The following is a 22,881-nucleotide window of genomic DNA, read 5'->3' on the forward strand; positions in this document are numbered from 1 at the left end:
TGTTTGAAGAACTATGAGGATGAAATGTTGAATAAAATATTAATTAAATAGAAAAATTGAAGAAAAAATAGCAAAAAAAACTGACTGGAGTAAAAAATGGGAGAGAAGCGGGTGGGTGCTTCATTTTTTACTATTTTAAGGACAAAAATAGTAAAGTGTAGAAGAAGAATGGTAGGTTAAATAGACTAGCAAGTTACTAGGTGAAAAGGAAGGGCAATCTGGGTATTTAAAAATATGAGGGTAGAAGGAGATGTAGAAGTTTAAAAGCAGAGTAGTTTTAGAAAAAAAGTTTAAGGTAGGGTAGTTTTAATAAATATAGGCTAAGTATAAGGTAGTGATAGTAATTGCCCTAATGTAATTTAAGTATTTAATGGAAAGGAGATGAGATTTTGCCTTAATTTCATAGAATCGAAGTGAGAGGAAAGAAGGGGCATGAGATTGTAGCCTAATTTCACATAAAAGAAGGAAAAAGAGAGTTCCCACCCTTGTTTCACATAATCTAAAAGAGATGAGAGGGAAAGAATATCAAGCCCTGAGGAACTTACCTTCGTCAGAGAGTTGTAGCTTTCTTTCCATCGAAAAAGTGTAGGAAATTCGAAGATGGGTTTGGAAGACCCATATGTTCCTAACGTATGGTTCCTATTCCCTATTTGAAATGTAAGATCTAATTTGGGATGTTTGGGTTGAAGATATAATAAGGGTAAAATGGTCTTTTATATTTCACAACTACCACCTGATTAACATCGTCAGTCTTCAGAGGTACAGGTGTAAATTCCCAATGCAAGTGGTAGGGGATTGCAATTGGGCTATAGTCTAGGGGAGGACTATGTATTTTACCCAAGTTAAAAATAAGAGAGGAGCCGGGAGAGTGGTTTGCGTACGTGTCAGAAGTAACCACTTGTCCTTTTTATTTCCATTAATACTCCTCATCACCTTATAAATGACAAAAATGAAACAAGTGGCCTCTTGCACGGAGCCGGAGTGCCGGACCCTATTGATTTTGTCGCGCTTTTATGCTTTCGCTCCCGCCCCCGATCCCGCTCTCGTTTTGGGTACTTAATAGATTTGAATTTTAACGACTTACATGTGCCGTTCAGACGCAACCCTTACTTCTTACCAAAAAAAAAAAATCAAAATAAAAAAACGCAACCATTACTGATTACTCCTTCCACCGTAGACGTCAAAAACTCGATTGTCAGAACGAGAAATCAAAGGAACCCTAATTTGAAGACAGAACTATGGCGATTGCTAGAACTGGAGCCTACGTTGATGATTATTTAGAGTGTAAGATTCTGTGAATTATAATCCCTCTTTACCTGGAACTCTTCATTCTATCTATATCAATTAATTTATTTGCTTTTTAATTTAAAGATTCGAGCACATTACCAGCAGAGCTGCAGAGGCTTCTGAACACCATGAGAGAACTCGATGAAAGATCCTTAGGTAGGATTTTTTTCTGATATTACCTTTGACTTTGTCTTCCGCAATACCCAGTTCGTTATTTTGTTCAGTTCTGATATTTCCGAGAGCAAATGCTTTATTCGCTAAGCTTTCTTGGTGTTCTCGATTTCTCCAATAGGCCCAGGTTGTTTTCCATTTTTTTCTAATTTTTGTCTCTACTTTATCTCTCTCGTGTCTGAAGCAATGATAAATCAGACGAGAGAACAGACTGAATACTGCTTGGGAATGCATTCTCAAAGCTCAAAAAGGGGGAACTACGATGAAGACGAAACGTTTGAGAAGATGCGGAAGGAAATCGAGGCAAACCAGGACAGTGCCTTGAGCCTCTGCACTGAGAAGGTCCTGTTAGCAAAGCAAGCTTATGACCTCGTAAGTCCCTTTGCTTTTGCTAGAATTTTTAGTCTTGCTTGATATTTTATTTGTTTTGTTTTATGTCTTCGGGCTCCTTTTGACTGTATTTTCATTCCTAATGGGTGGCATGTTTTACTATTTGGTGCTTGTGGAACATCAGGTTGTTCAGTTTTATTGGAATCAAGCTCTCTTTATCTGATGATTTGGTATTTAACTACTGCATCAATGGCATGAAGAGACTGATTGGCTCATCAAACAATGACACATAGGGTTTAATCGAAACCAAAATTGAAACCTATTCAAGATAATACAAATGTTGATTAATGATTGCATTTGGTGTTTTGTTTAAACCAAAAAAATAAAAGGACAGGACACTCTTGGCTATACTGACTACAAGGAGTATTAGCATAATAAATATTTTATTCAAAGATTTTATTTAACGTCACTAATAATTTAAGCTATGCTTGCAACCATATGATCTCCTTGTTGAGATTAGCTGGGAAATGCTTATGAGTTCGTTGTTATGATGGAAATATTCTTACATAAAATGTTTTTAAACATGAAGAACTCTTATTCAATCCCACGGAAAATGGACAGTTCATATATTAAGAAGTTTCCAAGTCTTATTTAATGAGTCCATGTTTCCTGATATGATTATGAGCATTTAGCTTGAAATCTCTCAAAATTTAGCTTGAAATCTATCAGTTTTTGCAAACCCTTGCAGATAGATAGCCATGTGAAACGGCTTGATGAAGATCTCAACAACTTTGCAGAAGATCTAAAGCAAGGTATGATATAACCTGAATTATTTTATATCAACGTGGTTTCTTACTGACATCAATTTTGGATTTTGAACCATTTGATTAATATTTAATTGGTTTTTGAATCTTCTATTTAATAATGCCATGAATCATGAAATTCTTTATTGATGGGGACCAAGGTTCAAAAACTCGTCTCATTCAGTGTTTTGGTCAGGTCGAAACTAACGAAATTTTTGCCGAAACTCTTTTTTTTGGTTTCATTTTGAAGTTTCAGTGGGCAAATGGCCAAAGTAGGCTAATTTAAGGAAAGCTTGTTTTAGGCTTAATAAACATATTTAAGTCTTCAAATTGCAATAGAAAAAAAAAACCAATTGGTGGTTTTAGATTTGCACCCTTAGTTGGCAATAATCAACGAACCCCGGTGCATTACTTATGTAAATTTTCCTATTCGACACATTGTTTTAGTACTATGAGACATAATTGGCAAGTAAAACAAGTAAATTATGTAATAATGGATGAAGGAACATAATATTAATAATTATTTAAGAAATATTTAAAAGACTTAAAGTACAAACTACAAAGTACAGTGAACAATACCTATTACATAGATACCCAAGTACAGTGGTCCCAACAATACAGTTCTGTAACACTGTTTACTGATATGAACTATGGCGTGCTAGATCAAGTCCACTCATGGTCCATTGGAGCCGACGTGCATTGTTCTCCGTTTGCATGACAAATGCATGCTACATCATAGCGTACGAGAAGAAACGAGGGTAGTCTTCCACAACTGCCCTATAACGGTCTCATCTACATACTACAGGCTAGCCACTGAGCCATTTTCAAAAAATTTTGTTGCATACATGTATGGTTGGTAGGCTGGGTAGGAGAAGCTGTTGACAAAGGACGATCCAGTATGTCCCTGTGAGTGGACGTCATACTCAAATTGGGAACGGATGAAGAAGATGCATACTCTCTAACACTAATGAAATGACTATATGGACTGTACTTTGAGAGGGGGCTCTCTCTGGTAGAGGATGGGGCATGCCAATTCCCACTTCCTCTGCTGTCCCCTATACTCATCCCTCCCGGAGTGCTAGACAAACTATCAATGTCCATACAATCAGCTTGCTCATCTGCTCAGAACTGGCTACAAGGCCCTCTCGTCTAGACTGCATGTGGGGCTACACATGCATCATGGTCTGTATCCTGTATGACATGATCATACTGGGTCTCCCCAGCGAATCAAATTGGCACCTACTATGACTCTTGCATTGCTTCTGCCTGGTCATACTCATACTAATACTGCTCTTGAAGTCCACCATCGCCTTTTACCAAAAATAAAAAAAGTCCACCATCGTCACCTTCACCACCCTCGCCGCTACTTCCATCATCATCGTCATCTCCATTACCTCCATGAGTAGACGATGATGGTATGTGAGTCTACCACCTGAGGAAGTGTACCAATCAAGATCCTCCTCCTCGTCATCCTTGCTAGGTGTGGGTCCGAACGGTCGGGGTGTCCGTGAGTGTATCTGACCCTTTTGTAGCCATGTACTCATCCACATCAACACCATCTCACTAGCTATATGGGGGTTAAGCCTACTCTAGCCTGATCCATCACCAGCTCACTTTTATCCCTCCCCACTTCACTAAAGGATCCTTTATGCAGATACATCACCAAAAGAGGCTTATTTTAATGGTAATAAGTCTAGGGTTGGGTTATATATATGTTAAGCCTTTGATCCCATGGGTTTTCAATGTAATAGGCCACTTTTATGGGCGTAAACTATGGGTAATAAGGTTGCATACGGGATTAGTTAGTTTAGTTTCCATACTTAGTATTATTTTTGAAGTCTTTTGTTTTTAAATTGAACTGGGTCCAAGCTGGTCCAACCAGTGGTTCAGTTTAAGTGACTTTAATAATTTTTGGATTGGGACTCTATAAGTTCTGCCATGTTTTGAGTCTATTTCCTTCAGTATTTCAGTTTCCTAGTCGGTTTAGGTTAACTAATAGGTTAAGAATTGGGTTAGGGCTTTCCTTTTTAGTGTAGGAGTCTATTTTTGAGTCTTTTATATAAGGTTGTAAGGGAGGCAAGCATTGGACATGAATGTTGATTAATGAAAAGCTTTTTGCTGCTCTTCTCTTCTTCTCCATTGAAGATTTTTGTCTTGTGTTTGATCAAGGCTGAATGAATCGGTGTTTGATCCGATTGACACCTTGTGATGGGAAGCCTGGTATCTTTTGGTTCTTCGTTACATCTCCATTGTCATTCTACTGTCAAGCAATTTGATATTAAGGCTTCTTCTCCAACAAGTAAGTCTGAGCCTCAAAACCCTAACCATTCTCTTCCTCTCTTCTTGACAACCTCCATCAAGCCCAGCCAAAACCAGCCGTAGGAATTATCCCAAACTTTGGTCAAGTACTCTACTACCCCATTGGGGAACTCGATCCAAACTTTGGCTGATTCTGCCCAGCCACTCTCCTTGAATCCTATTTTGCCCTTCTAAACCCTAACCATAGTTTTACCCTATTTCTCCAAAAAAACCTTGCTGCTGATTCTGTCCCCACCCTTTTGGTTTGCTGAAATCATGCAAATCAATATCTATTATCAACCCTAGCACCATTACCCTAATTCCCATAAAATCCCCATCCCTAGTCTAATATATTTGAGTTCCCATTTTTTCTCTTGATTTCCTCATATGATTTAGTTCCCATTGTTCTCTTGGTTTCCTCGTATGATTTAGTTCCCATTGTTTTCTTGGTTCCCTCATATGATTTCTTGTTTATTGGGGGTGTTTTCTATTTGATCCTTACTGGGATTAGACCTATCCTGGTTCTAGTCTTACGTTAATCCTCATCATCTGACTCGATCTGGAAAACGTTGCCAAGCTCTATCTGGGTAGTGTTGTTCTCCATACCCATTCGTATATGCTACATCATCAGCCTCATATTATAGTGCATATACACCAAGTCAGCCAGACGTTGAGAACCTAATCGGTTGTGCCTCTTTGAGTGGATTAGTGAAAATGTAATCCAGTTTCACTCACAAACAAAGGCGGAACATGTCTGGGGTAGGACCTTGATTGGTATCTTTAAATTTCTGCCGAACCCCAATACAATATCTGCCATTCAGCTGCATTACGACAAGAATACATGTTATTTGCATTTCACAAATTTAAATACATATGTAAGTAAGAGAATATATAACGTAATTGTTTACCAACATCACCACCATTTCGGATAGCCTCTGTGGCAGGGGTTCCAAAACTCCCTGTTTCATCCCTGAAACTTTTAATCCATACTCTAATGTAAGACTGGAATACCAGTCCCAAAAACCCATAAAAATTCAAATAAAGAATAGAGCCAGAATTTGAAACTTCGGTTTATGATCAAACCAGCCAAGTGATGGTCACCACATGTGGATCGAGTGTAGGGCACAGTAGGGGTAGACTTATCTCCAAAATTGGTTCAGGTCTGATGGCTTGATGTAGAGATATCAAAGAATCACCAAAATAGAAGGTTTGGAGAAACCTTCCAAAACAGGGCTGTTCTGGACTTCCAGCAGTAACCGAGTGTCAAGCTTGGTGAATGAAGTCTGTTCTGCAATTTTTGGCCAATTCTGATGGTTAGAATTGAGGATGGGAAGATGAGAATAAAAATAGAAAGTATGGGATTAAGGGAAGATTCAGGCAGTGGAATGGGGTGGCAGTGAGGATTGAGTGGGGGTAATGGAAGGGGGAAACTGAGTTTCAAATCCCAGCAGGTGTTGGTGATGATTAAAGGTGATATGGATTAGAAGGTTGCAGTCAGATGAGTTGCAGGGTTGCAGAAACAGCTCCAGCTGATGGTCTTCTCAGTAGCAGCAATCACAAAGGTGACTCCAACCTTGATGAGGATCTCCAGCAGCAGCAGCAGCAACAGCAATCGAATGACTTTCTGGGCAAAAGAATAATCACACAGCAGACCTGGCTCGATGGAGAAGAAGAAGAATGGAAGAGAGGGTGGAGGGTGGGGGGTGGGGTAGGGGGAATGGCTCTCTCAGCCTGGGCCTCTCACCCACAGCTATCTCAGCTGCTGCAGCAAAGGAGAAACTCCCATACTTGATGGCTAATTTGGCCAGAATATTTTTTTCTCTAAAATTCTGATCTTTCATTAAGATGTGATGCCTTTTAATAGCTTAGGCAAGCTTACAATAGAATAGAAACTTTCCAAAAATAAGAACTAATCTAAAGTAGAAACTACTAAATAGTAACTACTAAGTGCACCAATCCCAGCTGACTGGTCAAATGAGGATTCTCTCAAAATCACGTGGCATCTTTCTCTCAAAATTGTGGAGCATCTTTGACTGATCAAGGGGGATATCACAATCGTGGGATATAATGCATCCTTGCTTGGCTGGCTCGAGTTGGTCCTGCTAGGCTGACTTGAGCTGGTCCATCTCTGGCCCCAAAAGGGGCCTGGTCTTTTGTCTCTTCCTCTGGCCAGAATCTACATCATACTCATTTGGAAAATTGTATATGTTAGGAATCCATTTGGACTAATTACTTATTATAATCATAAAGAACTACACAATTAACCTCATTGTTACGAACGGCCTGTTGGTTTTTATTTGGCTCCAACTTTGCAACCAATGTCTTTACTGCTTCTATGTGGTCCGGATTCATCCCAAGTCTGTGGCTATATTGATACTTGGGGTTTAGGTAGTATGTTGAAAATTGACCTATAGATATTGTCAATGTATTACATATTGTATAAATAATAAAACATTATATGAATTAGACACATAAATAGAATACTCACCAACCTTATGTAATGGATGCATAAACAGAAGCTCCCGGCAGTTTTTGATTATCTTTAAGGACCGACTGCCAAATTGTGGCATGGCATGGTGGGCTTGAAAGCAGAGTCCACCATCTTTTGGACCGAGTCAACTGGGCCTAACACAATCACCACCTTACTCAACTAGACATAAAACACCTCAGATATAATGGCTGACTGTGCTGCCCTACCGTCGGGGGAACTCAACTCCCTCTACCCAAACAATTCTTCAGATGCAAAAATAGCTCTAAGTCCAGCCTTCTTCGTCTCAAAGCTCTTTTATGCAATGTAGTTTGTGTTAAATCTGGTGATTCCGGGCCTAATCAAGTCCTCACCACACTTCCCTTGAGAAGGTTCAGTGCAAACACATGGTTGTAGACGAAGGTGCTCACATGTCTGGCTCTCTCAGCAACACTCTGCACCAAATTTACCTTCCCCATGTCCTTCAACATCAAGTCAATGCAATGGACTGCACAAGGGGTTCAGACAAGCCAATATTTACTGTTATGCATCAACTTCTGACCGACCTTCTTGAAGTTGCTTCCGTTGTCCGTCACAATTTGGATAACATTTTCCACTCCCATATCACCAACCACCTCCTTTAATAACTTATAAATGCATTTTGCATCATTTTTCTCCTTGGATGCATCCATAGATTTGTGGAATACTGTCCTCCCGTCACAGTAAACCATAAAGATGACGATGGACTTTCTTGTAGACCTAGGCCAACCATCACACATAATCGTCCTGGAGCTCTTTTTTCTATTGAGGCAAATACATATTTATCACCTCATATGCTGTGGGCCCCTTGACCCTTAGGCCAGCCTCAACAATTGCATCTAACATCGTCTAGTAATAGGTCTCCGTAGTGACGTTTGTTGGGATGTTTTGGAATAACATCATCGTTTATGCATAATCAATTGAATGTACTTGTCTCGTCGTACTTTGCTCTACTAGCAATCTCCACAGGTACCATGTGTTATGCAACCACATTTGAGGCATTCCTAGCCAAATGTTGTTTCAATCTTATGGCCCCCACTTGACATAATCCTCTTGTGACAATAGTTACATTTTGTTTTTCTTTTCTTACCATCAATGGGAGTACCATTCAACCATGCTATATTTCCCCTGCCTCCTCCCCTCACCTTCCGTGTCTGCCATTATCTCACCTCCTTAGTGTTGCATAAAGAAAAAGAAGCCATTATTAATTGAGAAACATAAAGCTAAGACAACTAAAACAACTATGCAAGCACTTATTATTTTTCCCCTATCCCTTATATTTTTTCATAATAAAAAATAATTGTCAGAATTTTCTTTCAATAAAATATTGGCCTAATACAATAAAACCAAATATGGTACGACATTTTTTTTTGGTGAATAAATAAATCTAATACCAAACCCCAGACGGGGGCGGAGGGAAAAAAATGGGGGGGGGGGGAATACAAGGGGGGGTGACAAAGGAAACAAGCCTCAAGCTACCTAAGAAGAGGTAGGAGGCTGCAAGAGAGAAATATCAAGACTCCAGGATACGACAATATGCCTGTTCCTTGGGGTATCTAAAATGGACCTATGAGGGATAAAGTTGAGCTTGGAGGACACGTCGAAAGAGATGGCTTTCCAAATCAAATCATAAGATCTAGAGTTGGAGGTCCATCTCCTAAGATTCCGCTCCATCCAAATGTGATAATTTGCAAAATTGAAAACAAGCTCACCAACAGTGTCACAGATGGTATTACCAGAGAATGTCATGTCAAGCCGGAGCCATTCTCTATCAAAGGTCAGAGGTCTCCTGCACCGGGGCCAAATGGTAGTGAGGGCTTTCTTGCAGATGGAGGAGGACAAAGGGCAGTCAAAGAAGAGGTGGGCTATATCTTTGTCACCAACCAGTAGAAAACACAGGAAGGGGGGACAGGGATGTGTCTATGGATAAGGAAGGCTTGGGTTGGGAGGCATAGGCTAAGGGTTCTCCAGGTTGTAAAGCTATGGTGAGGGATATGGCCTTTGAACCAGACTAACTTATGCCAGGGGACAAAGGGACCAGGGTTCTTGACAAAATTTTAGGCCGATCTAGAGCTAAAGAGGCCGTTGGGGGAGGGAAGCCAAATGACCTTATCTGCATGAGACGAGGGGGAAGAAAGAAGGGGGGGAAGGGATGGCCAGATCTGGGATAGGATGGTGGAATGGAGGGAAGGAGGGGGGGACCAAGAGCCTTGAGAGATGATGGAGGAGAGGGGGGTAGATTTGGGGATGCCCGAAGAATAAATCTGCCTAGGGCTAAAGACATTGTAAAGAACCCCATTATAAGCCTCATATGTGCTTCCAAACACGTTGAAATCAGCAACATTATTTTTCTAAACAAAACAAAATATTTTTACTTATTTTTTCCTATTTATGATTTTTAAAATAATTTTCATAATAAAAAAATTAATTATTCACCGGCAAAAAATAATTTCCGATATCGTGCAGCCATAGATCAGGCAATGGTGATTAACATACATATAATTGGGCCCCTTCCAGTTTATATTAACCCTAATTCTTTCACATTTTTTGTTGTAGGAAAATCAATTTTTTTTACCAGAAAAAAATTTCGACACCGTGAGGTCGTAGATCAATCATTGGTGTCTGACATATAAAAAATCCACTCCCTTAAAACAATTATTTGTCATTATTTTTTTCAAAAAATAATTTTTGGGAAAAGGTAGTTTACCTGAAGTTGTTGGATGTAGCCAAATCTTCCTCAATAAGCAGCAAGTGATCTCTTTGGAGTGATGTGGCAAGCCCTAACAGTGTTTGGAAGAGTGATGCGGCAAATATCCAAGTTTCAAAGTCTATGGTGCTTCTCCAGGTCGAAACTAGCGAAACCAACGAGTCTCTATTGCGGTTTCGACTTAAACTCATGAAATGGGGTATATTTATACCCTTGTATCATTTCGGCGAAACAGTACAAATAGTACTGAATGTCGAAATTTTGGTACCAAATAATGTAACTTTCTAGTTGGGTATATGGTTTCTTCTCGAGCCATTCGAAATTAGTGAATTTTACGAAATTTTGGCGAAATTTTGCTGAGTTTTTGAACCATGATCTAAAATCTGGGGGCTTGTCTGTGTGCACACTTTTGATGTTGTTCCTCCCGAGGTTTATTACTGAAGTACCTTGAAATAATATATTTCTTATAATGCAAATGCTTGTGACATCATAAAAGAAGGGATAGATGGGGGTACTACTTTTTAGCATGTATAAATCTTGGGCACCCACTATGCCAGGACGGATATTTTTAACCTTTAATTTCTCTAGATTTAAAGTCAATCTAGTTTAATTATCAATGCCCCTGGATCAGATAGTCCTGAAGGTGAAAGTAGATGGAAGAATTATGCAATTTTTTGTGAAAATGTAGAAAAGTGGCAATAATATCTGTAAATGTGGGAAGAATTGGAAACTTTATGGGGAAGAAGAGATGAAAATATGGGATTATGTTTCAGTGGAAAATAAGCATTCAAATTTAGAGCAGACTGACTAGCACAACAGGCCTTGCTAAATATTACTGGAAGAATATCTTTTGTTCTTTGAGTAAATGTTACATATCAGTTTTAATGAGTATTCTTTTATATATATATATATATATATATATATATTTTATTGTTTTAGATAATAAAGGAGTCTAGAGTGGAATGTTTCTTTTGTTTTGTCGACTTGTCATGTTTGTAGGGGTACTGGGATAATTGTTAGTGGGTGGTCAGTGGTTGGTCCTACTATTTCTGTTTTTGAGTGTTATATTCTTGTAATGTAGTCCTAGATAGGTAGGAGACCTACTAGGAGCCAGATGACAGGATCAACAGCAAAAGGGGTTGCTGGTTCGAATGGACAGCACTAGGTTTTAGGTTAATTCTAGGGTTTAGGATGGGAATTTGGGAATGGGTCTTATATAGGTTTAATATGCAGGTCTAGGGGGTTATTATGAGATAAAAATAATTGGATTTGGTTAAGTTTGAAAATCTGCAGAATTAGGGTTAGGATTTCGGGTTTTAGGTTTAAGGATCTAGGCTGAAAACTAGGGTTTAGATGGTCAGATGGGACTCAAATTGGGATCGAGTGTAGGAGGGAGAGGGAGGGATGTTTGCTGGAAGTTTGGCACAGATCTGATGGTTGGAAGGTGAATGCTTGGGGATCAAGCTAAAATTCGAAGGAATAGTTGCAGGTTTAATGGAGGGGATGGAAGGCTGGCTGTAGTGATCTGATTGGGTCGATGGGAAAGGATGGATTTGGTTAGAGGATGAAGAGGGGAAGGATATATGCAGGAAACTAAAATTACTTATTGGTTTGATCTCCTTCAAAGGCAGCAGCAGCAGCAGCAGCTTGAAGAAGCTTGATTGAAGAAGGAGAAGAACCTCCCGGTACTGGACAGACGCAAGGAGTCGTGAGAGTCCACTCACCCTAGCACCTTGAGATCCACAAGGCAACACTCACACAAGGGAGCAATAGCAGCAACAAAGGCAGCAATCATAAAGCTGAGTTTTTATTAATCAAAATTCGTATCCAATGCTGGCCTCCCTTACAAACTTATATAGAAGACTCAAAAATAGACTTAGACAGTAAAAAGGAAAGGCCTAACCCTATCCCTAACCTATTAGGTAACTCACTGACTAGGAAACTAAAATACTAAAGGAAATAGACTCAAAACATGGCTGGACTTATAGAGTCCTAATCCAACCTAATTTACATCACATGACCACTTAACCAAGTCACGTGATCACTTAAATTGAACCAATTGGATGCAACCAATTTGAACCGGTTCAATTAAAAAACATAAAAATAAACTAAGTATTGGGCTAATCCCGTATGCAACCTATATACCCCTAGTTTAGGCTTATTAAAGTGGCCTATTACATAGAAAACCCTTGGGATCAAAGGCCCAACATATATATATATATTCCAACCCTAGACTTATTCCTAATAAAAGAAGCCCAGTTTGGTGATAATTCTGCATCATCTTGTGGGTAGACGTTAGAGTTTGTTAGTGGGTTCCTATTTTGTTGGAGTTGTAAGTGGAGTGGTTTATTTCCATTGGCATTGTAAACGGAAATAAACCACTCCACTACCAAACTGTTTATTTGTAACAGGATTAAAACAACCGTACCCTTTTAGTGTCCTAGAGTAGCAAAAAATAATATACTTAACGGAGAGAGGAAACAACTTATCAATGTTAGGGTGTAGGATATCAACAAAACAAACACAACCAAAGATTCATGGTGGCAAATCAAACAAGGAGATATAAGGATATAAAATAGAAAAAAGAATTTTGTTGTTTAAAACAGATAAGGGCATACGATTAATAAAATAACAGGCAGTAAGAACAGTATCACACCAAAAACATTTGGAGACATGCATATGAATAATAATAGATCGGACTACCCCTAACAAGTGTCTATTCTTCCGTTCGGCCACCCCATTTTGTTATGGAGTGTACGAACAACTAGTTTGATGAATTATACAATGAGATAAAGAAAAAATTGGAGATCTCAGTTTGAGTATATTCAAGGGCATTATCAGAACAAAATATTTTAATAGAATTATCAAACTGAGTTTTATTTCTTGACAAAAGTTTTGAAACACAATAAGAAATTGAGACCGTTCTTTTAACAAGTAAACCCAAGTAAACGGGAGTAATCATCCACAAAACTGACAAAGTAAGAAAACCCTAATCTAATATGAACTCGACAAGGATCCCGAATGTTAGAATGGACTAAAGAAAACAAAGATGAACTTTTGGGTGCATTCGAGCAGGGAAAGCTGCACAATGATGTTTTCTAAGTTCGCAGGCTTTACATTCAAGACAAGGAACTAATTGCAACTAGGAACCATTAACTGGAGTTTTGATAGTGATGGGTAACCAAGACGAAGATGCCACTATAGGGGAGACAGTACGGTAGTAGTGGTAGCAACAATAGAAGGTCCAGTGCCATCCAAGTAATACAATCCATTTCGCTCGAGCCCTCCACCAATCGTCTTCTTTGTCTGAAGGTCCTGAAAGATATAGTAAGAAGGATAGAAAGTAACTGAACAATTGAGAGATTTAGTAAGTTGACTAACAAATAAAAGACTTAAAAGGTAATTTGGGAACTTGAAGAACGAGTGAAAAAGTCATGGAATAAGTCGGAGAGACGATACCATGACCAATCACCTAAGTAGAGGATCCATCGGCGAGGATAACTGGGGAGGAGTTTTGAACTTGAGTCATAGAAGAAAACAAATTTGACTTGCCAGTCATATGACATGATGCACCAGAATCAATAATCCATGGGGTAGAGGAGATATGGAATGTAGAGTTACCTGTATGAGCTAGGGTAGCTGTAGAGGTGGAGCCAGATGCAGTGTCAAGTTGTTGGAGACATTTGAGGAATTGGTTATAATCATGTCGAAACATGGTAGAGGAGGCTCCAGATGTAGAATTGTTAGTTATGCCATTAGTAGTCTTCTCGGTAGAAGTATCAGTCATGGCTGTATTAACCAACTCATTTACCCACTCAGGTTTTCCATGTTTGGCCCAACATGTATCAATGGTATGATTTATCCTGCTGCAGTGAGTACACTGGCGAAAAGATTTATCTATGGTTTGGCTACCTGTACCACGGCCACTAGCTCCACAACCTTGGCCTTTGGATTGACCACGACCACATCCTTGTCCAACATTGGCAACAAAGGCTAAATTGTCCTTGGGAGTAGTATCAATTTTGGAGGGATTAGCCAGACGATTCATGCGAGAAAAGACTTCATTAAGAGAAGGAACCTTCTCCCTATGAGAAGATGACTCTTCACAGATTGGAAGTCAGGATGTTGTCCAGCTAGAAATTTTGCAACATGAAATTCGGCTCTTTGTTGCTTCAACTGCTTCAGATTGGTAATCAAGGGCTGATGTATCTGGAGTTCTTCAACCATTTCTTTGTAACTCCCAAAGTATTCATTCAAGGACTTAACTCCCTATTTGAAGTTGAAAAGTTTCTCATAGAGATCATACATACGGGAGATATTCTTCTGCAGAGAGAAGCTTTCATGCAAATCTTCCTAGACATCTTTAGTAAGAGTATGAAACATCACATTGGATGCAATAGCAGGTTCAACGCTGTTCCATAACCATATTTCTCATGCAGACCATCCACTCATCATATACTATGGGTGTGGTAGGATCTTTCGGATCAGGAGTAGGAGGATAATCGGTAATATACTTCAGTTTTCCTTTGGCATGTATGTATGCCTGCACTGCCTGGGCCCATAAGAGATAGTTGGAAACTCCGGAGAGTTTAATGGTAGTAATCCTGACATGGACATTGTCTGTGGGTGGTTTAGGATCAGCCATTTGAGCAACTGATCAAAAACACAATAAGATAGTAGCAGGAGAAGTTGAATCACAACTGGCAGAGATAGAACACTCAAGTAAAACCAGATTTAGGGTGATTTTAATTTCAGAAACGCAACAGGTCAGAATGACCTAAAAGTAGGATTGAACAAGGTAATGAGGAAGGGGAATAAAACCCCAAATCTCACAACAATCTACTGAACCAATTGTGAGTAATTGCAAATTGAAAAGAACTGAAAACTTACCCTAAAACAGGGTATCACATGTAGTGAGAAGTAACAGTAATTGGATGAGTTCAAAGAGTCTGATCAGCCTCAAACTTCAATCGAGTTGGCCTTGAAGTATGGGCAATTCACCTTCAAAATCTGAGAAAGAACCATTGGTTGGATCAAAAGTAATTTAAGTTAATAATAGAAGTAGAAATCAGCCTTCCAGGATGAGCCACAACCTAGATTCTGCAAATTTCTTGTCTGCACTCAATCTTCATTCCGTGGAGATTATAGCTTAGGAAATAAGGACCCTAGTTTATCATCAGTATTATCAACTAGGGCCTAATCTGAAACAGTATGCAGCTTAGGGTGCTGCAACCCTTAACAGGAACCTTGTGAGACTTTCAAACCAGAACCGTGAGTGTATATAACCAAATAACCAAGATTATGCTCTGATTCCATGTAACAGCAACTGAATTGTAGAACCAGAGAATCGAGGAAGAGAGAAGAGATGGGAGAGAAAGGGCAACTGCTTAGGGAACATAAGTCAAAAAAAAAGAAAAAAAGAAGGCTCTATTTATAATTAAGAGATTACAATAATAGGCTCCTATTTGTAACAGGAATCAGAAATAGAACAAGTCAATAGCCCAAAGACTAACCCTAACTACTCCTAATCATATTAGGAACCTAAACATCAACCCATGATAGTGGGAAGACTCCCCTTATCATGTTACAACATAATGTACCCCACGGTACATATAATTAACAAGGTCGTCCTACATCTTTATCAACTGCTATTGGACTAGTCCAATTGTATGAAGCTTGAAATTTGGAAAGGGCTACAGGGAGAAGGTCACTATCTTAGCTAATGGACATAAAAGTCATTTTTTTGGTAACCAATATAAAAGTAATCTCATAGATTACTGTAAATTCATGCATCATAGATCCGACTAATATTTTAAACTTTTAATGTTATTTTTCAGCAACAAAATCCAACGTTTTGTCTCTAGACAGAATACTGTGATTTATCCATCATCCTTATGACCCCAGAAAGAGTATTTAGAAGGCTAAATACTCCCCTGAAACATTTTTGTAGTCTGGTTGAAAGTTTTTGCTATTTCTTGATTTCTTTGGGAATGCATTATGTTTCAAGTCCATTGAAATTCTTGGGCAGCAATCCTAAGTGAAAAAATGGGTTACTTTATCATCGAAGAAACCTCTTGATTCCAGTCTTATATAACTTTTTTTAACATATCAGCGGGCAGTTATAATAATCTTTCAAAATAAAACTGTTTTTCCCCTTTGTTTGTATTTACATATTAGTTTTATATATTTGTTTTGAACTATATACAAAAGAATATTTCAAGTGGTTGTAATATATGTGGTGGTTTTTCATTTTTAATTATTTGCATACTACATTTTGTTGATTTTCTCCACAGAGGGTAAAATATCACTTGATGAACCGGCTATCCTTCCTCCATTACCTATAGTCCCAAAAGATGAGAAACGAAAATCCTTCTTTGGGACACCAAAATCAAATAGGCTTGATTATAGGGACCGTGATTGGGACCGGGAACGTGATAAGGATTTTGAGCTGATGCCTCCTCCACGCAGTCACAAGAAAAATGTTCCTGCTCCAGTTGATGTTGATCAACCCATTGATCCAAATGAACCGACCTACTGCGTCTGTCATCAGGTTCTAATGCAATGCTGACTTTAACTCATCCAGATGAATAATCAAAGTTCTCTTAAGTTACTTTGCAACATTTCTCACATATGGATGTCGGTGCTTTATTTGTCATGGTTTTCCAGGTTTCTTTTGGAGACATGATTGCTTGTGACAATGAGAATGTAAGTACCTCCCCTTATAATATAGTTAATCCATGCATTCATTTATGGTGTTGCATGAGCTTAACAATTTTCTCTGTACTTATAAACTGTCTATACATTTTCATGTCATCTAATATTAACTGCCTTGACTGTTTAGAAAGTTATAATGTTTTTACTTTAAAAAAAAAATAACTTTTATGGTTTTTCTTTTTTAATTTAGGCAATCTCCCATGCCAAAAGGCTATTGATAAATGATGCAATAGTTTATACCTTGCAATTTTAAATATGGTGTTCAACCTTTTTGAAAATTCTCCTCTCTTTGGTAATGAATTATATTCACCCAAAAAAAATTTATTTTCTTTGACAGTGTCAAGGAGGTGAATGGTTCCATTACTCATGTGTTGGGCTCACACCAGAGACAAGATTCCAAGGGAAATGGTATTGCCCAATGTGTGAACCACTATTTCCATTGGCTTCAAAGGGGCTGTGAGATGCTTGTTGCTGTCATTCTTGGTTGATGCACAAGTTGCTACATTTGCTGTATTTGAATGTTGCTTCTGCAGGTCTTTGTTGCTGTACTTGGTATTCTTCTCTATGGGAATAGAACCAGTGAAGAGTTTTGGGTTTTGTAAAGTGCTTAATTATATAATTGCTTTGAATTTGCTTCAAGCAGTGTCATTGGGAAGGGAGTTCTTGCTTGAAAGTTTATAGAAAATGTTTGATACTCTATAGGACTCTGCCCTGAAGCATTAAAAAAATGGATTCCCCCGGGCAAACCTAAACAACCCCCTCCTCCCAGTTCTCATTTTTGCATGACTTAAGATGACTTTGAAAGTAAAGTAGTGAATAGTTCAAAATGCATGGGAGATGATTTATCAGTGTGTGTGCATAATGTGACTACAGCATGGATTGTATCCTTACGGCGGGGGCACATACTAATATGGGTGAGATACATGCCAATGTAAGGATTGAACCCCACAGTATGGCTGCAATCTGCACTGCTGTTGTCTCAATATGTGGATCATAAATAAAATTGCACCTAATGTTACACATGACCAACTTTTCAATTGACTTAAGATGCCCAAGACTTGTTTGGTTTCTCTACATTACCAAGCATGATGCGGTGCATGCGCACAAAGCAAGTTACTCTACCCATTGCAGTGAGCATTGAACTTGACAGGCAATCCATTAAAGTTCTTCAATGATCAACCTAGCAACTAGTCACTTATCCAGATTCTAGAGTATGTAAGAATGATAGTTTTCACCCAGTTGCTCAATATGAAGTAGTACGGGAGCCAATACAAATAGAATTACAACAATGTAGTATGAAAAAGATGTGTTTATGGAAGTATAGATGTATCTCAGCCTTGAATGATTTTTCGTGAAATTAAAATGGTTTTTGATGTTGGGACTTGGGGTTATATAATAAGTTACTAAATATTCTGTGGGGCCATTGTGCAATCAAGTGTCTCTGTTCTTTGTGGGTCTGAGAGTGAGGGAGAGGATTATACAATTTCTTTTGGGGTTTGTGTGTGGGATCTAAAATTGGATCTTGCAAATTTAGCATTCATTAATTTGTCTATAAAATAAATAGAATTATATCTCGCAAATATAAGCTATGGAACTAAACCATGCAAATCTGTTAGCATTATGTTGCTCTTTTCTCTCCATGTTTTTTTTTTTTCCATTGAATTTTATTCTTGAGGTTATGCAAATCTCAAAAATCTCTGAGGATGATTAACCTTGAAAGGAAAGTGCATAGAATTATTACGTAAGTAAAAATGTGGTTTGTGTCCTCGGTTCTTCATAAGTTGCTTGTGTGGAAATTTCAGTCTCAATGAATTCTTCACAAGCAAATTTTTAGTCTTCCATTATAATGAATGGGTCTTTTAATTGCTAGCACTGCTCATAGTATAATTCTGAATAGTTTTGAGAATGATTCAGGAGAATCGTAGGATTGAAGGATTTTGTATTTTTTCCTTTTTAGGGATTTGATTCCATGTCTGACTTTGTAACATACGCTGGCACCTACTTGTGTCTATCACTCACTTCCGTCCTATGAAATGATATAGCACCTCTTTTGTGCGAAGAGAGAGATAGATATAGGAATACACTAGCGTATGCTATGCAGTGTGGCAACATTCTTTTCCCTCTTTTTTAGGATCTTATTATTCTTCACCGTTGGAGTAGGAAGAATTCACTCACCACGGCCAGTGGTTTGATTTGATTAGAGAGGGATGTTTTTGACCTTGTATAGTAAGGGGCATGGTTTGAGGAATCACGTCCAATTCGTCTTGGCTGATCCCATATAGGTGGACGAATTGGACAAGGGTAAAAATGTTAAAAAAACAATCAACTTTTAAAGGAAATATGGGTAAATTTGTCCTATTCGGATCAGTATCGGATTAATATCAGCCGAGACTGATACCGATGCTAATTACTAAAACCCTAGTAAGGAGTGTGGAGTTTACAATGACATGGGAATTCAATCACTACATCAAATCACCAATGGTGAAAGGATTGTTCCTTCAAGAGGTGAAGGAAAAACTTTATTTATTTATTTAATTTAAGAGGATTATGTGAACAAGCAGGGTACTCTACTCCCTTTCCTCTCTTTTTTTTTTTAAAACCACATCCATATTCATCTGTTTGACTTTTGTATATATCCATTCAAAGATAGGAAAAAAAATAGCAAAAACAAAACGAAAAGAGCGGGAAACAATTTCTGTCCAAAATCAGTAAGTGCAATAGTAGAGCTGAATTGACAATGTAATAAACTTTTAAATGACCATATCAAACCCTAACTTTACCCGTAATTACATACCGAACGGGTGTCTTTTATTTTGTCTATCAGGGGTAGTTTCATCTTATAAGAGGGACCAATCAGTCAATCACCAAAGGTGGGATAGCGGGGGAATTTTGAACAAAGATTTCGAATTTCACAGGCCCCTCTCTCTCTCGGCGCTCTAAGGTAAGTAACTACTGAAAATAGGACAGAACGTAAAGAAAGACAGTAAAGAAAGAAAGAAAGAAAACCCTTAAAACAGTTTTAACACTCAAACCTTGCTTTTCTTGGAATCTCTTCCATTTCAATCGATTTACTTCTCTGCCCTGAGTGCCGTCCCTCCCAACTCTCAATCTCCTTCTGATCAGAGAGATCGGAGAACTTTCTCCCTCTGTGGTGCTCTCTTTATTTGATCGAAGCTTTGAATGCCACACATATGTAACTCCTCATCAGCAGAAATAGAGGAGAGACTACAGTGATAGCACAGCTTCACCCATCTTCAAGACAGGTATCCTTACATTCTCTTGCTTTTAGATTTTTAGATCACTTCGAATTCTGCATCTTTTTTTGTTTTTTGTTTTTTTGGGTGATTAATTCTACATCAAATACACAAGTTGAGTTGCCTTACTTATTCTTCCTCTAGTATGAAATATGAAGCGCGTATTTTTTTTCAAGCACTGATTTGCTATCTCGTCTTTTCTTTATTTTGTTTCTGAATCATTTTACCATTTCGAAGCAAGTTCAGGCCGGCCGCTGGCGGTGGGGGCTGGGTGGGAAGAGGGGAAACACTGCCAGAATATACCAATGATTATCCTTCATTTATTCTTGGATTCCTTGAAGAATCCTTTATATTTCATCATCTTCTGTTTCAATAATTGGATGTATAATTTTGGTATTTCAACTGGATTCTTTGTCATTTCAGATTCAGGAATGGGCAGGAATCTCAGTCCAGTTCTCCGCAGAGAGCTGGCTAACCTTGACAAGGATGCTGACAGTCGAAAATTGGCTATGAAAACACTCAAATCTTATGTGAAGGACCTGGACTCGAAGGCGATCCCTCTCTTTCTTGCTCAGGTTTCTGAAAGCAAGGATTCTGGTTCATCATCTGTGGAATACACCATTTCCCTCTATGAAGTTCTAGCCCGTGTACATGGTCCTAATATTGTTCCTCAGATAGACAACATCATGTCCACCATCATCAAAACCTTGAGCTCGAGCTCAGGATCCTTCCCACTCCACCAAGCATGTTCAAAGGTAGTCCCTGCTATCGCTCGGTATGGGATTGACCCACGGATACCAGAGGATAAGAAGAGGAGGATAATCAAGTCTCTCTGTAAGCCTCTTTCAGATTCCCTATTGGGTTCCCAAGAGGGCCTTGCTTCGGGAGCAGCCCTTTGTTTGAAGGCTCTTGTAGATGCTGACAATTGGCGGTTTGCATCAGATGAGATTGTAAACGAGGTTTGTCTTAGAGTTGCTGGGGCATTAGAGGAGAAACCCACTCAGACCAATTCTCACATGGGGTTGGCTATGGCTTTGGCAAAGCATAACAGCCCAATTGTTGAGGCCTACACAAGATCACTAATACGATCTGGATTACGAATTCTGAGTGCCGGTATTGCAGATGGAAATTCTCAAAAGCGGTTGTCTGCCATCCAAATGGTGAACTTCTTAATGAAGTGTGTGGACCCTCGGAGTATTTTCACAGAGTTGGGGACAGTTATTGAGGAAATGGAGAAATGCCACTCCGATCCAATGGCTTTTGTGAGAGGGGCAGCTTTTGAAGCATTGCAGACTGCCAGGATAATAGTTGCAGACAAAGGTCCAAAATTTGAGAAGGATTCAGGATCAATCACAGGATTGAATTTTGTAAGGAGTACAGATTATGATGGGCAAAAAAATATATGGAATTCAGGAGATCGATCTCCAGTTTCTGCATCACCAGAATCACAAACTGTTGATTCTTTCATTGAGTTTGATTCTTTGGTTGAATCACCAATTCCAACTGAACTGGAATCATGTAATTTGGATTATGGAGGTAGGAGTGTTAATAGGAAACTCTGGAAGAATGACAATGGTGGAGTGGATGTGTCACTCAAGGATGGTTTGTTTTCGGAAGCGAGTGTGGGCAGTAATGTATCAAACACTCTTTTGGAGGGCTTTGATGATGATGTAATAAGCAATAATGGAGATCAATCAGATGTATTCTCCGGGTTTTTGTGGGGAAGTCCTAGAAATGGAGTAACACGCAGTACTACTCCTAGTCCGCAGGTAAAGCTTCTCTCTCTCTTCTGCTCACATTGGGTTTTATTTATTGAGACTTCAGTGTTGAAGTAAGTATTCACCATTGGATTCAGAACCCAAGGGTGTTAATTGGATCAGCCGTGCAAAGTTGATCCGTAGTGACTAGTTTAGCTCACCATTAAAGATGTCCATTTTACTGACAAACCTCCGCACTATTCATCTGATGTAAAAGCTTTTGGGTTAAAGAAAATACCATGGTTTATTAGCAAAATAGTTGAGGTAGCTATAAACTCTTAAGCCTTGGTACCATATCTATTAAGATTATTATATCAACTGATTCTCAAGGATGATCTAGTAATGCAAATTTCATTTTTATCAGTGAAGGCACTGAGGTTCGGTAGTGTTTTGTGTGTTTTCCCATGTTACTAATTGAAACAATAACCTCACTTTCTACTATTTTTCAATCTTCAGAGGCCACACTCGCAACTCAACATTGATGACATTAAGATCTTCACAACTCCAAGGAAGCTTATTTGTTCTCTTCAGGATCCGAATGATGTAAGATCTGAATCTTCTGAGAAGCAAACCCAAAGGTTTAGAAGCCCAGCCTTGAAACATTCGCAATGGATCCCAGCAAGGAAAGAAGGGAAAGGCCTATCATATGATCTAAAGTATGATGTTGAAGGTGCCAAAAGTATATCCAAGAATGGGGAGCAGACACATATTGGCTCTGAGTCCGTGTCATCAACAGGTGATGTTCTCACTAATACTGAACAAGTGCCTGATGAAGTGAGTATTGAAGATAAAGCTGGAGTCCGAAGTCATAAAAACAGAAGTTTTAAGATGGTTGCTCTTAATTTGATTTGTTGCCTCTTCTTCATCCTTCTTGCAATTAGCATTTCAGTAACATGGACTGATAGTCTGGAGGAAGGGTCTAATCTTGTTCCAACCTGATTCTATTTTGCTGTATACGGAATCTGTAAGCAATCTTGCAGGTAAGAAGTCTGGTTATTATGAACATTAACAACCTTCCTTGAATTTAAATCTATTTATTAGGGAAAGCTCTCAA

At 38.7% G+C, this 22,881-nt stretch overlaps 2 protein-coding genes across 5 annotated transcripts; both read left to right on the forward strand.

Moving 5' to 3' along the window:
* The first annotated feature begins 1,131 nt into the window (after positions 1 to 1,131).
* LOC122641934 (PHD finger protein ING2) lies at positions 1,132 to 17,513 on the forward strand. 2 transcript variants are annotated; one of them, XM_043835274.1, is made up of 8 exons: positions 1,132 to 1,284; positions 1,372 to 1,443; positions 1,643 to 1,830; positions 2,537 to 2,600; positions 16,396 to 16,652; positions 16,769 to 16,807; positions 17,154 to 17,224; positions 17,350 to 17,513. In XM_043835274.1, the coding sequence occupies exons 1-8, from the start codon at positions 1,239 to 1,241 to the stop codon at positions 17,495 to 17,497; spliced, it is 885 nt and encodes a 294-aa protein (XP_043691209.1). In that variant the 5' UTR covers positions 1,132 to 1,238; the 3' UTR covers positions 17,498 to 17,513. The 2 variants fall into 2 exon arrangements, with proteins under 2 accessions (XP_043691209.1, XP_043691210.1); XM_043835275.1 differs by having other exon boundaries at positions 1,134 to 1,284; positions 17,154 to 17,513.
* A 2,445-nt stretch (positions 17,514 to 19,958) lies between these two features.
* Positions 19,959 to 22,881, forward strand: LOC122643060 (protein SINE1-like). 3 transcript variants are annotated; one of them, XM_043836696.1, is made up of 4 exons: positions 19,959 to 20,079; positions 20,494 to 21,396; positions 21,484 to 21,839; positions 22,284 to 22,881. In XM_043836696.1, exons 2-4 carry the CDS (start codon positions 20,502 to 20,504, stop codon positions 22,764 to 22,766), a joined length of 1,734 nt encoding a protein of 577 aa, XP_043692631.1. In that variant the 5' UTR covers positions 19,959 to 20,079; positions 20,494 to 20,501; the 3' UTR covers positions 22,767 to 22,881. The 3 variants fall into 3 exon arrangements, with proteins under 3 accessions (XP_043692631.1, XP_043692632.1, XP_043692630.1); XM_043836697.1 differs by having other exon boundaries at positions 20,494 to 21,391; positions 21,479 to 21,839; XM_043836695.1 differs by having other exon boundaries at positions 20,494 to 21,839.

The sequence above is a fragment of the Telopea speciosissima genome, chromosome 10 (assembly GCF_018873765.1).
Source record: "Telopea speciosissima isolate NSW1024214 ecotype Mountain lineage chromosome 10, Tspe_v1, whole genome shotgun sequence".
Lineage (NCBI taxonomy): Eukaryota > Viridiplantae > Streptophyta > Magnoliopsida > Proteales > Proteaceae > Telopea > Telopea speciosissima.